This window comes from Zalophus californianus, chromosome 2 (assembly GCF_009762305.2).
Source record: "Zalophus californianus isolate mZalCal1 chromosome 2, mZalCal1.pri.v2, whole genome shotgun sequence".
In the NCBI taxonomy this organism is placed as follows: domain Eukaryota; kingdom Metazoa; phylum Chordata; class Mammalia; order Carnivora; family Otariidae; genus Zalophus; species Zalophus californianus.
The window spans coordinates 60408500-60423714 of record NC_045596.1 but is presented as its reverse complement, the minus strand read 5'-3'; the positions used below and the strand labels follow the sequence as shown (position 1 = coordinate 60423714).

Genomic DNA, 15215 nt, shown 5'->3' with positions numbered 1-15215 from the left:
CCTGATCAAGCTACTCTATCCTCCAAAAAATAAAATTAGAAATTAGACCTTAAAGGCTATCAAAACATTCTATGTCATTGCATTCTGACCTTCTGATGGAGTCTTCACAAGATAATTACCCAGAATAGCCCAAAAGAAAAAAAAAAAAAGCCACATTCCACTTTCTAGTATAATTTTATGAAACTATTCATTTTGTTTATATATTTATATTTGAATGTTTATAGGTTCAAGTCAAGAAAAAGTACATATCTTTTCTCAGCCCCCAAGAGTGTATGAACCACTGAGAGTTGGAAAAACAAATGGATGCTGAAATTATAATTTCAGCACATTCTGTGGGTTTAGTTACTAGAAATCACAGATTTTACAGGATGGAAGAGAACCACAAACAAAATAAATGAAGCTGAGTCATCTTACCTTTAACATAGGCTATTATGTTTTCCTTATTATTTTCTAAATAAAAATCCCTCTTATTCCTACTTTGTGGATTTCAAGTTTAGTATTTTACATTGTTTATAAAAATACAAAAAGCTAACATTTTAAACTTCTACCCTTCAAGTATTACAATGAGGTTCTAGAGTACTATGATTAGATTCACTTTCTAGCAGTGGCCTCTGGGAATACAGAATTAATGGGAAAGGGGCATGATGGAACTGAGATTATGAAAATGTTCTACATCTTATTCTGGGTGGTGGTTACAAAGGTATATTCACCCATCAAAAATCATCTGACTGAATACTTAAGGTCTGTACATTTTACTGTGTGTAAGTTATATCTCCAAAAAATTCCCTTCTAAATGATTGAGATGTATACTTTTAAAATACCTACTATCAAAAATTCTGGAAGCTAAAGCTGCCAAGTATGTCTGTGTGTGTTATTAACAGGTATTAAGTCATGCTTATACACAAAGATAGAATTCGTAACAGGCTTCAGTTTATTACTATCAACACTGCACAATGGAACGTATGACCAAACATAAATATTCAGGTACACTCCATTTTTGCCAAACACTCCCCAAGAAAAAAAAAAATCAAAACCAAACACAAATCACACTCCCCCACACACATCAAAAACTAACCCCCCATGGTAACTGTACCATATGGGTTACATCCAGAATTACCCATAATATTTAACTCAAAAATCTTTCAAATTACAAAACTATACTTACTATTGTACATTTTCAATAATTTAAGTAATATAAAAGTCATCATATTCTTTCATGTACTGACTAGCTAAAGACAAAATTCTTCAACCTAAATTTTACTAGCTTCGAAATGGTTCCAGGAGGAAATAAACAAGCTTAGGTGAAGAAACACAAAAAAACCCAAACCAAGGAATTCCAGAAAGTGCAAGCATACCCAAAGGAAGCACAAGTACAGCTTCAGCCTCATTCCCACAGTTCTTAGTAACACCACTACACGGAGAAAACATCCCACGGAGGAAAACCAGAGAGCCACTTATGATAGAGAGAAACTTGCTGACGCATGAAAGTGTGAGTAGAATACAACTTCAAACAAGCAGTTAAAAAAAACCATCAGCAAAACCCAAGACAAAGAAAAGCCTTGTTGTAAGAGGGAAATGCCTAAGCTTAAACAAGCAATACATACCCGTCTGTCGATCTTATCACCCTGCAAATTATACATTACAAATTACTCATAAATATTACTGCTTTAGAAAAATTTAAATCTAGAAAAATCCCTCACAGATGGTCTCTACAGACCCACACCAATACTTTGGGACAGGACAGTTCAAATCTTTTATTATGTAACAATGCATCTACATTTCGGAGGTGAAAGGATCAGTTTTATAGCACTGTGATGACTCAGAGTGGGAAGACACCACTACCTTGAGAATTTCTCATTATGCATTAATTGTGAAGAAAATGGTAGAGCAAACTCTCTGGTGGCAGTGGTCAGTTTATTGCTGTTTGGCCTACGAGAAGCTGTTTTCAAAAGACAGCAACATGAGAATAAGTATTAAATACATAAGGATATGAATATTTGGGGGTAGTTTTTTCAAATCACTAAGAAATAAATGATAACTCCAAGACAAAATAAACTTTCAGTCTAAGTAAACATTTTAAACAACAAAGGGAGTGTACAACCCTCTTTTCACTATAGTTAATTCTTCATAATTCTTCACCTTTAATTTATTGCTTCCTGTGGATGGCACTGATGTCTCTTTAAAACCTCACAATAAAACAATTCAATGAGTGTGACAAAATTAAAAATTAAGAAGGACACAGGACCTTATCACAGAGAGGGAGGCAGGAAAATTGGAAAATTCCAGGGCACAGCACAATTTTAGACTTAAGTACATTTTTACTCCAAGTGATTCTGAATGTTGATGACTGTGGTTTTGCTAACGAGTAAACCTGAACTGTTCAATAGCAAGGCTGGTGCATGGGGACAAATCATCCAAGAGTAAGTGACATTCCTAAATATCTTTGCATCCACACTTCAATGAAGCTTTGCTGTTCTCATTAGGGGTCTAGAGGAATGCAAACAGTTATATTTTTCTCTATCTTACTAGCTAAATTATGTGCCTTAGGGTTCTGATGATTTGAGAGCGCATAAACATCAAGGAGTACAATGGCTAACTATATAAGCAATGGACTGGTATTCTGCCTTTGTTTTCTGAAAGGAAGATTGATTGGTTTGGGAAGAGAAAGAGGGAGGCACACAGCTATGAACCACTGTGTTCTATGCCCTCTTATAAACGGACGCAAATTTGGCTACGGAGCAGAAGAAGAGGACATGCAAGAACACTGTGGATGATGTAAAAGGAAACAGAAAGCAAAACAAAACACCTTTCTGTCCAGAGTATGTGTTTCTATCATGAAGCAGACCTTATTAACTATTTGGCAAAACGATTCGTGTAAGAATATTCATTGCTTTCTCTCCACAAACTGTTTCTGGTTACGATGAGCCAGTGAGCATATAAGTCCACACCACTTTCTTTATTCATCTGCATCTACTAACGACTTTCTTAAATCCTTGTATCACTGCCATAAAAATATACAGCTGAGACCTTCCCCCCTTTAAAGAGTTCCACTCGCCACATTACCTGTGAAAGGATGTTGGTGCACTGTTGTAATAAAGAAACTGGAGGGTTGCCGATACTCGTAGCAAGTTGAACCCTGAGCAACTGTTCTTTCTGGACAGCGTTTTCTTGCAAAGCATGGGCAAGGGCCACAGCAGCACACCAGTTTGAAAGTGAGTCAGTAGAAAATAAACCTCCACAGAGTAACTGACCAGCTGAGACTGAGTTACCTGTTGCTACAAAGATGGCAGGCAGATGATAATAAAAAATCAAATGTTGTTTTACAGACACACACAAACAGTACAAAATACTATTTTAAAATTTGTTAATTAGCAGTATTAAATTACATGTGTAAAAGTTTGCTTTTCAAAACAAAATGAAAGATGACAAAAGGAACCTTGGAAGAAGGGTAGAAAGACAAAGAAATATTAGAACATTTTAGGCATCAAATTGATGGGATGATATTCCAGAAAGTTGCTGTCTTAATTAAAAACTGTATTTCTAAAGCAAATTCAAGGAAATGCCATATTTTAAATATTCCACCACATCCAGGGTCTTTTATCATTTAGGATATATTTTATCATTAACAGCTTGAAAGACTATTTACATTTTAAAACAGAAATTAGAACAAAATTATTTACCATCAATAGTGGAAGGTAGAAGCGTTGACACAATTTCTCCTTGTCCTTTCTGGTTTTTATATAAGAAACACTGGAAACAATAGAGAACAGCACAGCGCAGTACAAACGGCTGCCTTTCATTGACCATAGACATCAGAAGAACTACAATTGCTGGTCTGTTGAGTTTAAAAAGAAAAGAACAAAAAGAAACATTGCAACCCAAGTGCATGAATCAATAACCAGTCACTGCTGCTGACTGCAGAACTATAACCAGAAGGCCAGCAAGTTACTATTTCCATCTCCATTTCACAGGAACGAGAACTGCAGCGTAGACAAGTGATCCGTTTGCTTAAGGCACGGAAGAGGAGTTGGAAGAGTGGTATCTGAGCCCAAATACCTAAGCTCCAAGGACCACAAAAACTCTCTTAAAATAGCAACACGTATATCTTGTCAGATAATTTCTAGTTTCAAAACATACAGTTGAACTTCTTAAGAGAATAAGAGGTATATATGAGATATACTAAAAACCCAGAGTACGTTTTGACTTCCTCAGAGGGATTCTCAAGAGTTCCCTTCGCCTACCTTGGTGGGTTTGAAGGTGCATTTACAGAAGCAAAGTAGTCCTGGTTTACTTGGTAGCCTCGAATAACTTCTGATACAGTATTAATGGTCTATTAAGGGGGGAAAAATAAAAATTTAGAGAAAGTCAAGGAAGAAAACCTGTTTTCAAAAGAAGAAAACGTTGTATCCTTCTGTGTTTTGCTTTTAAATGCCAAAATTCAGACACCAAAAAGAGCAGTGACAGCATTATAATCTTCTAACGCTTTTTTGAAATAACATTTTAAAACATTAAGTGTAGGCCTTTAATTAGAAATAACACCTGACTATAAGCATTTAAAATATCAAAAAACTAAAATTAATAGTATTCTCTAAGAGACGGAATCTATTTATACAAAATAAGGATGCTTTAGGATAAAATCAGAGAACTTAAAATATAAAAATTAAAATTTCAATTTAAGGATGAAGTTGAAAATACCTCCAAGAAAATAGAATAAAAAGACAAACTAGGGTCACAGAAAGTCCAACAATCTTTTAATGGAGCTGCAGAAACAGAACATAAAAAAAATTATCAAGAAATATGAAAAAACATTCTCAGAACTGAAGGACACATGTCTACAGCTTGAAGGGGCCCAGTGAGTGCCAAAAATAATTGGGGAGGACAAAACAAAAAAAAAGTCTGTAGTACTGCATATCATCAGGATATTTCAGGAAACGAGAAAGAAGGAGAAGATCCCAAAAGTTTCTAGAGAAAAAAAGGTTACATAGAAAGGATTAAGATTAGGGGCGCCTGGGTGGCTCAGTTAAGCATCTGCCTTTGGCTCAGGTCGAGCTCCGCATCGGGCTCCCTGCTCCGCGGGAAGCCTGCTTCTCCCTCTCCCACTCCCCCTGCTTGTGTTCCCTCTCTCGCTGTGTCTCTCTCTGTCAAATAAATAAATAAAATCTTTAAAAAAAAAGGATTTTAAGATTAAAAATGGCTTCAGATTTTTTAACGGCAGCACTGAAATAACGTTCTGAAAGTTGAGTGTTATTATTTTTCAACTCTGAATCCATACATAGCCAAACATCAGAGTAACTGTGAAAGTAGAGGAATGACATCAAAGAGCTAAAAACAAATTCTCTTGCCATTTACCTTTTTCAGGAAGTTAAGTAAAGTAAGATAATGAGCCAAAAGGTGGGGGGGGGTGGGTAAAGACATGGCCTGATAACTAAGGGATTTAAGTCAAGAGAAAAGTAACAAGAGATCCTAGGGGGCTGGTGAAAGTCCCAGGACAAGAGAGGTGCACAGGAGAGAATAACCAGCCCATATTGGAGCAGATGGATGGAAGGCTCCCAGGAAGAAAAATGCCTCGGATGGAAACCACACGTTAAGCATGTGGTAATACTAATACGCAGGCACACAGAAAATAGGTACGATGAAAAAAGAACACCACTACAACTCAGGAAAGAGAAAGGGATATTTAAAAAAGGTATCAGGGCTCTGGCTTAGCAGGGAACAGTATTTATATAGTCATAAAATTATAAACCCTGATTACTGATTTAAACACAAATTACTGGGGTGACAGAAGTCAAGTGAGAGGGTTATACAGAGAGGAAGCAAGACTTACGTCAGGGAGGAGTGAGGCTAAAGACAGAGGTTTCGGTTACAGAGATTTTATTATCACCTGTTCTTTTAAGGTGCATGTGTTAATTTGAGAAAAATTTAAAAATAGTTGAAGTAAACTCAACCTTTCTTTTCAAACTAACTTCCTTTTCTTATTAGGTAGGAAACAAAAAAATGCCAAACATCAGGGAAAAAGAATTTACAATTCTAGGAATATGTAAGACTACTTAAGTCTCAAGTCTTATTTGACTAAGTCACACTGTTCTCAAAATTGAAAACATAAATCATACTGTGCATTCCTGTTGAATACAATAAAATTAATGAGAAATCCTGTAAGCTTTCACATTATTTATATACTATTAAACTTGAGGAATGAGTATACCTTTGGGGCTGAATACTGTCATCATTATGCTAATTACGTTTTAGTAGGCTCAATAAGGAATTTAACATGTGAAAATGGTTAACTTTTACTGTTTTTCCTTTAGCTGACATCTACTTCTTCTTAGGATTCCCGATTTCAACTTCCACTGAGTAGCCCCTGCCTCCACATGGTTTACCTCAGTGAGGATATCAGCAGGAACTCCAGTAGCCATGAGGATGGTGCAAAGCTGCTGCAGTAAGCCACACTGGAACATAGCTTTCTGGCAGCTGCTGGTAGCACCAGGAGGGTTGGTGGGAGACACCAGTACACGAACAAGCTGTGAAGGAGAGAGAAAACAAAATTTGTCTTTTAAAGATTTGAAAAGTCTTGAGGGAAATTATCTATATGAACAAGAATGTCTACGTCTCCTTCGGGTCACTGTGAACTCCCAGAGCAAACACTGCCTCTGTCGTTTTTGTATTCCAAAGAATGAGCCCAGTATTTATAACATAGTTTATATTCAGTAAATGAATGAATGAATGAATAAGGAACAGGGTGGTATATTTCTTATCAAAGTAAAGATGAACTACCTAATTATAGAGTAGATCTGACAACAGAGTGGCTTGAGGGGTGATATATTCCCCTTCAAATGGAGATACTTAAAGACAGACTAAAACTAACAACTGAAGATGTACCCGGTAGAAGATTTATGCATTAGGCAAGGGGTTGACCTCACTGATTGTAATGCTAATTAAATCCGTAAAGCTCTACGAGTAGTCTGAATTTGAACATGAAATCTGAGAAACATAAAAAACGTCATCCCAAATATGTTCAGCACAGTTAGATCTTCAAAATAATTTTATATGTATCTTGTATTTTAAAACACACTCATAGGTCTATGTGTGTACAAAGCCTTATATATTAAGATCAAATGGGAAATTGTGATAATACTTTATTAGGAGGGTTGATTAAGGGGCGCCTCGGTGGCTCAGGTGGTTGGATGTCTGTCTTTGGCTCCGGTCATGATCCCAGGGTCCTGGGATCAAGCCCCGAGTTGGCTCCCTGCTCAACGGGGAGTCTGCCTCTCCCTCTCCCCCTGGCCCTCCCCCATTCATGCTCTCTCTCTCTCTCGCTCTCCTCTCTCAAATAAATAAAACCTTTAAAAAAAAAGAGGGTTAATTAATACACTGATGTCACTAGAGAGAGGCTTTAGGATTACCTATTGGTTTAAATCCTTAGACCTTTCCAGTTAGGCCTCCATGGCTTTTTGTTTTTTTAATTTGTTCCCCTCTTATCCTTATGTGAAAGGGAAAAAAAAATACACACACACACACACACACACATATAGATAATATATATATATATATATTTAAAGCAAATACCAAGCTAGATGTCATTTCTCCCATAAATACTTCTATATGCATCTCTAAATAAAAAGGATTACCATACCTAACAAAATCAACAATAATTCCTTAATATCATCTAATAGCAGTTGGGTATCTTTATTGATGATGTAAAAAAAAGCATTATCAATTTTCTAGATGACAGAGAAGTAGGAAAAGGTGATTGAAGAAGGAGGGAATACTTAATATAAGGATAAGAAAATAAGGGAAGACTTAATAACAACATTCAAATATGTAATACCATAAGGAATGAACTTGTATTTTCCCAGAGAGCAAAACAAGGGGAAGTTTGTAGAAGTTATATCAAGGCAGACTTTGACCCATTATATGGATTAAGTTTTTAATAACTAGAATTACCCAAAAATGAAAAGGATTCTCTCATAAGGTAATGAGCTTTCTGAGAGTTGCTGGCAGTATCTGTCCAAAAAATGGTCTACAAGGGTATACATGCCTGTAGGAATAGGAGGCAGAACTAGTCATAACACTATCATTTCAGGACAAAATTAAAATGTTTTATGACTAAAAAAATTTTTGAGACGATGCTTCCCCCAAATTTAATCTGTAGCATCTGAATAAAATATCCTTAAGCACATCAATTACAACTTAGAGAATTTTTAAAATCAATCATGATTTCAAATGCAATGATGACTAGTTCCAGTTATGATGTTATCTATCCAAATAGGACTATTTATCACCATTTTTGATGCATTTTCATTTGGTGCATAATAAAGAACTGGAAGTATAAGCAACATACATAAAGCTACAAAGAAACAGCACTGGAACCGATTGAAAAGCAGAAGATAACCTGTGGCCTGTGAGGTCATGAATGTATCAACTACTCAATTTTTGAGATGGAGAATATATTAAAGTGAATTAAACTCAGCTTCTTTATTTTGAAGTTTATGTTCTTCAACATTTTATTCACTTTTTGTAAGTCAAGAGTACCTAAAGAAACAATTTATTATGTACCTAGAATTTTTTTGTTGATATTCAGTACTCCAGTCTTTATTTTTTTGGGTAAAATAATACTTTACTTTTTAAACAATGACATTTTCTTCAAAAATAATTCTTTACATAGTACCCTAAACTATAAAACACGAATGGACTCCTCCAGCACTTTAAATTTTCACTGCTTGGCAGGATATATATATATCTTTTTGCACATCACCAGATCCCTTCACTCTGTCTAATCACATTTTGAAAGTTACTTTTCTAGAGGAATTTCCTTTATCAACAAAGTGGTGTTGGGCAAAGATATCAAGCTTACTACTTGGGATGCTAATGTGAAAGGATAAAAAACCAATACAGTCTTGAAATGTGTAATACCGACACATGAAAATAGAAATGATAAAGGGGGGAGTATAAAATAGGAAGATTCTATCCATGTTCTCCCATAAAATAGCTTCCTAACTGTTCTTAGGCATATTCTATATAGGGTAACTATAATTGGTTATCTAAATTGGGACAGTTTAGAAGTGAAAGAGGACACTGTTATAGTAATTACAAAATGAATACTATCCTGGCAAAATGGGGCATCTGGTCACCCTAATTATCAATCAACCCTACATAGCCAACTCCCAAGGCATGCAGCAATATTCAGACTCTAATTACTAGAGAAACTATCCATCTAGTTTTGAGGAAAACAACCTCAGAGATGGAGGCACAATTCAGAGATATTCAAAGACCCACAAGAATCACCAGAGAGTCAGTAAGTTGGGAGGCTAGTGTATAAACTTAAGGATTGAGAAGTAATAAAGGAATAAGTAAGTAAAATACTTCAAGGAATTTCATATATTCTCTGATGCAGAAATCATGTGGGATCCTACTGTCTTCACTTTTACCATCCATCACCACTAAGCTTTCACCATAAAGCTTAAATAAAATTACAGGTGATGTGTCAGTTTAACCCATTTTGGATTTAAAACAGATTATTAATCTTTGGGGGCAGGCACATTATCATTCATTTCCTAGCAGTCAGTGCATAGCTCCCAGTAAATGTTTACTGAATGAATTTATTTGGTGAATGTAGTATTCTGAACATTAAAACCTTAATTGAAGAAATCAGATTTTAAAAATTCAAATCAACAATCTAACCTATTATTCTCTGGGTGCAAAACCCATCAGGACACTATATATTTGGATTTGCTTTAAAATAACCCAGCAGGACAAGAAAGGGGAATAAAAGGCAAAACAAAATTGCCAGATGTTAATTATTGAAGCTGAGCGATGGTTGTATGCAATGGGAGTTGGGGGGGAGGTTAATGGCAGAGGATCTCTGAACATAACTGCAAATCTTCATATTAAAAGATTCTTTAAAGCCCATCTGAAACCAACTCAACATCCTAAATTTATCAAACACAAGCAATTTTCTTTGAAAGGAACATTGTCAAAATTCTTATCACATTTATGTCTAACTACAGTATACCTGTAGCATTACGTGCAGATTAGTCACTTTCTGTGCAGACCAGCCAGAATTTTCATCTCCAACATGAAACCAAGGTTTCATACGTTGAATATATGAGCCTTCTTTAAAAAAATTTTGATTGGAATTGTTGTTTTTTAACAAGTTTTGGAGCAAAATCAGACAATCTTCCACTACTATACCTGGGAAAAGAATGTAAAATGGAAGTGTTAAGACTGATAAAACCTGAAGGAAAACTCAATCCCCAAACACTTTTTGCTGGGGGGGGAGAGAGGGGCCAGAGGGAGAGGAAGAGAATCTTTTTTTTTTTTTTTTAAGGATTTTATTTATTTTGGAGAGAGACAGAGACAGAGACATGCACATGCCTGCGTGCAGGGGAGGAGGAGCAAAGAGGGAGGGAGAGGGACCAGCAGACTCCACTCCATGCTGAGCTCAGAGCCCCAGGCAAGGCTCAATCTCATGACCCTGAGATCATGACCTGAGCTTGAGCAGAAATCAAGAGTTGGAAGCTTAACCGACTGAGTCACCCAGATCCCTCCACCAAACACTTTTAAAGACAAATCCCAAGCTCAGCATTTCTTCAGTACGGCAAGGCACAAAGCCTGTTCTGACTCCTGATGGCCACAGGCCACAGGCCACAAGCTGTGTGCTCTTTCTCATGATCTCTTGACCACTCTGTTCAACTATCCACTCACCTCAGTAACTCATATTTTTCTTCAGATCCCAGATTAAGCATCAAGACCTGATGACCAGGCTAGTATCACCAGCTACATGCTTTCACAAAAGCCTGCTCCTTTTATTATGCTGTATCTGTCTTCTCCACTAGGTTATAATTCATAAAGACAGGAATGTGAATGCCCTACTAGGATACAGTGACTTACTCTGTCCTCAGCAGAGACAGAGATATCAGATCTATAAATATCAGGTCACTATTAAATATTCATTGAATGAATCAACCATATTTTATTTAATCTGTAAGAAGCACCTGACATTGCTATCCTGATGTCTCTTTCCTGAAACTTACTCTTCCCTTGGTTTCTAACACACTAACTACTCTCTCTTCATTTTCCTTACAGATCTCTGGCCACTCCTCAGGCTTCCTATCATTCCTGGTTCCTGTTCTCCATTTATTCCTATCTCTGCTTACAACATACTATTCTATAGGGTACTTTCATCCACACTACAGCTTACACTGTTATCTCAGTTGGTTTAAAGCTCGCCAACTGATCTCTACTTTACCAAGTGCTAGTTTAACCAAGGATCCGTTTCCTCTGTTAAAAATATGATTGATACTAGATGTTCACAGCTAGTAGGTTCCTCTGTATAGTACATCCACACTTTTACTACTAGTTGAGCTTTATGTTTACAAAAATCAGTTGCTTTTTTTTTTTTTTTAATTAATAAGACTTTATTTTGGGGGCGCCTGTCTGGCTCAGTCGGAAGAGCATAACGACTGTTGATCTCGGGTCATTTGAGTTCATGCCCTATGTCAAGTGTAGAGATCACTTAAATAAATAAAACTTAAAAAAAAAGACTTTATTTTTTAGAGCAGCTTAACAGTGTTTTGTAGAGAAATTTTCAATGTTAAAGAAGTCCCACATATCAATTTTTTCTTTCATGGATCATGCCTGGATTATTGCATCTAAGAGTAAATTACTTTTGTGATTTACAAATCTACCATGCTATCTGTACTAGTTATTAATTAACTATTATATAAATTGTCAAATAATAGTCCCCTCTTATCTGCAGTTTCACTTTCTGAGGTCTTATCTGTGATCGAGTGCAGTCCAGAAGCAGATGATCCTCCTCCTGATTTAGTGTCAGAAGGTTAATAATACTAGCCTAATGCTATGTCACAATGCCTATATCATTACCTCATTTCATCTCATCACATAGTTATTTTATCATTTCATATCATGACAAGAAGCAAGGTGAGTACAGCACATTTTCAGAGACAGAGAAAGTAAGATCACATTCACGTAACTTAAATTACAGTATATTGTTACAATTGTTCTATTATTAGTCGTTAATCTCTTACTGTGCCTAATTTGTAAATTAAACTTTATCACAGGTATGTATGTATAGGAAAAAACACTGTATATATAGGGTTTGGTATTATCTATGATTTCAGGCATCCACTGGGGGTCTTGGAATGTATTCCCTATAGATATGAGGGAATGACTATATTATAGAGCTATTTTTATAAAAACTAAGTCTTTGGCAAAACTCAATGAAAGAAAGTCATTAAGAATAGTTGTTATATATGGGTAATGCAAGTCTAAAAAACAAGAAAATGGTAAAAACCCGTAAAGATCTTGCACTTCAAAGAAGCCAAAAATCAAATCCTACATGATGTATTATAGATGTGATATAATAAAGATGCACAAAGATGATGGAAAAACTCCTATCAGTCCACCCATATTTGAAGAAAAGGTTCCAGCCCTAACTCCAAAGATCAGTATATTAATGCAAATTATTGCATTTGACTTGAAATAAAATGTTGAAGGTGCATATTTTAAATTCTTTTTTAAATCTCTGATTTAACCAGTCCCTATCTCTCCAAATTAGAGGCTTCCTTACCTCATACTGCTGAAACATGTGGATCCTCACCTTCTAAGGAGAAACCACTGTATCTGTCTCTTATGCAGGATCATAAATCTCGATTAAATAAGATCTGCCATTAGGACCATCTGAAGGCTCTGGAGGAAACAGAATGTCAAAGCCCTTACTATAACTGGCAGGCCTTCCCTCCAATGTGCAAAGTGAATTCCAGAGCTTTGAAGGCCAGCCATTGGAACTTAGCAATCCTAAAGACTAGCTAATTCTACCCTGCCTTAAAATTCTGTTTTCCTTGGTCACCTCTGAAAATATATACCTTGCTAATCACCTACGCACTTCCATTTTCTCATCTTAGAATGCTTAATCTCCTTTCAAACTCTTTCAAGATGCTACCTCAAACTCCCAAATATTGGTTAATAAAACCTACTATAGCCTCAATCATTTCATTTTTTTTAAAGATTCATTTATTTTGGAGAGAGAAAAAGTGCACACAGCAGGGGGAGGGGCAGAGGAAGAGGGAGAAGCAGATTCCCCACTGAGCAGGGAGCCCGATGCAGGACTTGATCCCAGGACCCCAGGTTCATGACCTGAGGCGAAGGAAGCTGCTTAACCAACTGAGCCACCCAGGTGCCCCGAAATGTTTTTTTCTTTAAAAAAGCTGCCGTCGGTGCCTTGGTGGCTCAGTCGGTTAAGCGTCTGCCTTCAGCTCAGGTCATGATCTCAGAACCTGGGCTCAAGCCCCATATTGGGTTCCCTGCTCATCAGGGAGCCTGCTTCTCTGTCTCCCTCTGCTGCTCCCCCTGCTTGTGCTCTCTGTCAAATAAATAAATACAATCTTAAAAAAAAAATAAAGAAGTTCCCTTACATTGTAACATTCTAAAGTGCAGGCAGTTCGTGCTCTCGATCCCATGTACCTGAGTCAGAATGTGGAATCTATGATCCTCCCAGCCCAGTGTACTTTTCCAGAGACCATAGTTCCTCTGCGTTCTCACAAAATCGCCTGTTTCCTTGAGGATCAGGCCATCTGCCCATACCATCTCTTACCACTAATTGCAGTGATGTAACAAAACTGTGGTCACTACTCCATTCACTGAAAGCATTGCTGGCATCTAGCTCAAAATCTTCTTTCTCTACTTCCTGCTGTCCCTCTTGATTTCAGTGACAATCCATCTAATACCTGGACTTCTCAGTTCTTGGCCTCATCGTCAGAGAGAATTCTTACTCCGTTACAAAAACCTCCCATCTTTTCCACTCAAGTATTCTCAACATATCTGTTCTGTGACTTCCCTGAGACTTTCAACCCATCAACAAGTCTTCTTTCTTCCTTTTTAGGAACGCCTCTATCTTTACTTCCTTCCCTATCTAGCTTAGACTATATAGATCTTCATTTCTTCACTCTGGAGATAATAAACTAAGTTCCCCTGTCTTACTGTCTTTTCATAGTAACTTCCCGGAAAACACACAACCCTGTGGAAAATTAACTGCTTGTTTTTTTTTCTCTATCGCACCTACGCAGCGGAGTATGGGGAGTGGGGGGCCAGAACCACTTCGTCAAGATGTGTGCAGTACTGTAAAATCACAGTGAAAACCCTCAATGGGGCTTTTATCCCTGCCTGGAAATCTTCCTAATTACAAGTCAACTAACTCTCCTATTCTCCAAAAGACTTCTTACCTTCTCCATAATTCTCAGCTGTGTCCTCCTCTTTCACTCTTAGGACATGACTCTATTTTCAACTCAACTTCCTACCACCAAATCTGAAAAAGGACCTACATCTCCACCTGTGCCTTCCCCATTATGATGGAAGATGTGCTTCTTTTCCTATCTTAAAAGCCAACTCCTACCCCTATTCTGGATTCCATTCCTTCCTCCTTTTTTAGGTATTATGTATCACTGACTGATCATCCTCTCTCTCTCCTCTATCTCCCTCCTCTCAACTTGCTTATATTAGTTGCAGTCTCTCTTTTTAAAGAAAAGACGCTTGTAGATTAAAGGAGAAAAATAATCTGATGATCTCCATAGATATAGAAAACAAATTCACTAAAATTCAAGATTCATTCATGATAAAAACTCTTAGCAAAAATCAAATTTAATGGTGAGACATCAGTATTCTTATTAAAGCCAGCAACATTCAACACTGTATTAAAGATTCTAATTAGTGCAATAAGACAAAAAAGAAAAGTGGTGTAAGAATTGAAAAGGAAGAAAAATGATTACTTTTTTTTTAAAAGATCTTATTTATTTATTTGAGAGAGAGAGAGACAGTGAGAGAGGGAACACAAGCAGGGGGAGTGGGAGAGGGAGAAGCAGGCTTCCCACTGAGCAGGGAGCCCGATGTGGGGCTTGATCTTTAAAAAAAAAAAAAGATCTAATGGTTTAATAAGGTGGTTGGACACAAGATCAACATACAAAAATCAAGTAATGACCAGTTTGAGAATGTAAAAGAAAAAGATCCCATTTATATGGTAACAAAAATGGTAAGATGCCTAGGAATCAATCTAATAAAAAGAGGTGTAACACTCTTTTGCTCTAAATTATAAAACATGACTCAAAGACCCAAAAGAAGATCTGAATTAAGAGATAGACCTGGGTTCAAGAATGGGGAAATCAATACATGAAGATGACAATTCTCCTTAAATTAATCTGTAAACC

At 36.7% G+C, this 15215-nt stretch overlaps 1 protein-coding gene across 2 annotated transcripts in view; it reads right to left on the bottom strand.

Annotated features, from left to right (window-relative positions):
* USO1 (USO1 vesicle transport factor) overlaps positions 1-15215 on the bottom strand; it is a 98959-nt gene that overhangs the window by 20471 nt on the left and 63273 nt on the right. The window contains exons 9-14 of one of the 2 annotated variants that reach the window (XM_027600651.1): positions 10010-10188; positions 6378-6518; positions 4242-4330; positions 3681-3835; positions 3064-3275; positions 1605-1625 (exon numbers count right to left, since the gene is read on the bottom strand). In XM_027600651.1, coding sequence (XP_027456452.1) covers positions 1605-1625; positions 3064-3275; positions 3681-3835; positions 4242-4330; positions 6378-6518; positions 10010-10188 — 797 coding nt within the window. The remainder of the gene's footprint in view (positions 1-1604; positions 1626-3063; positions 3276-3680; positions 3836-4241; positions 4331-6377; positions 6519-10009; positions 10189-15215) is intronic. The other variant, XM_027600652.1, reaches the window with a different exon arrangement.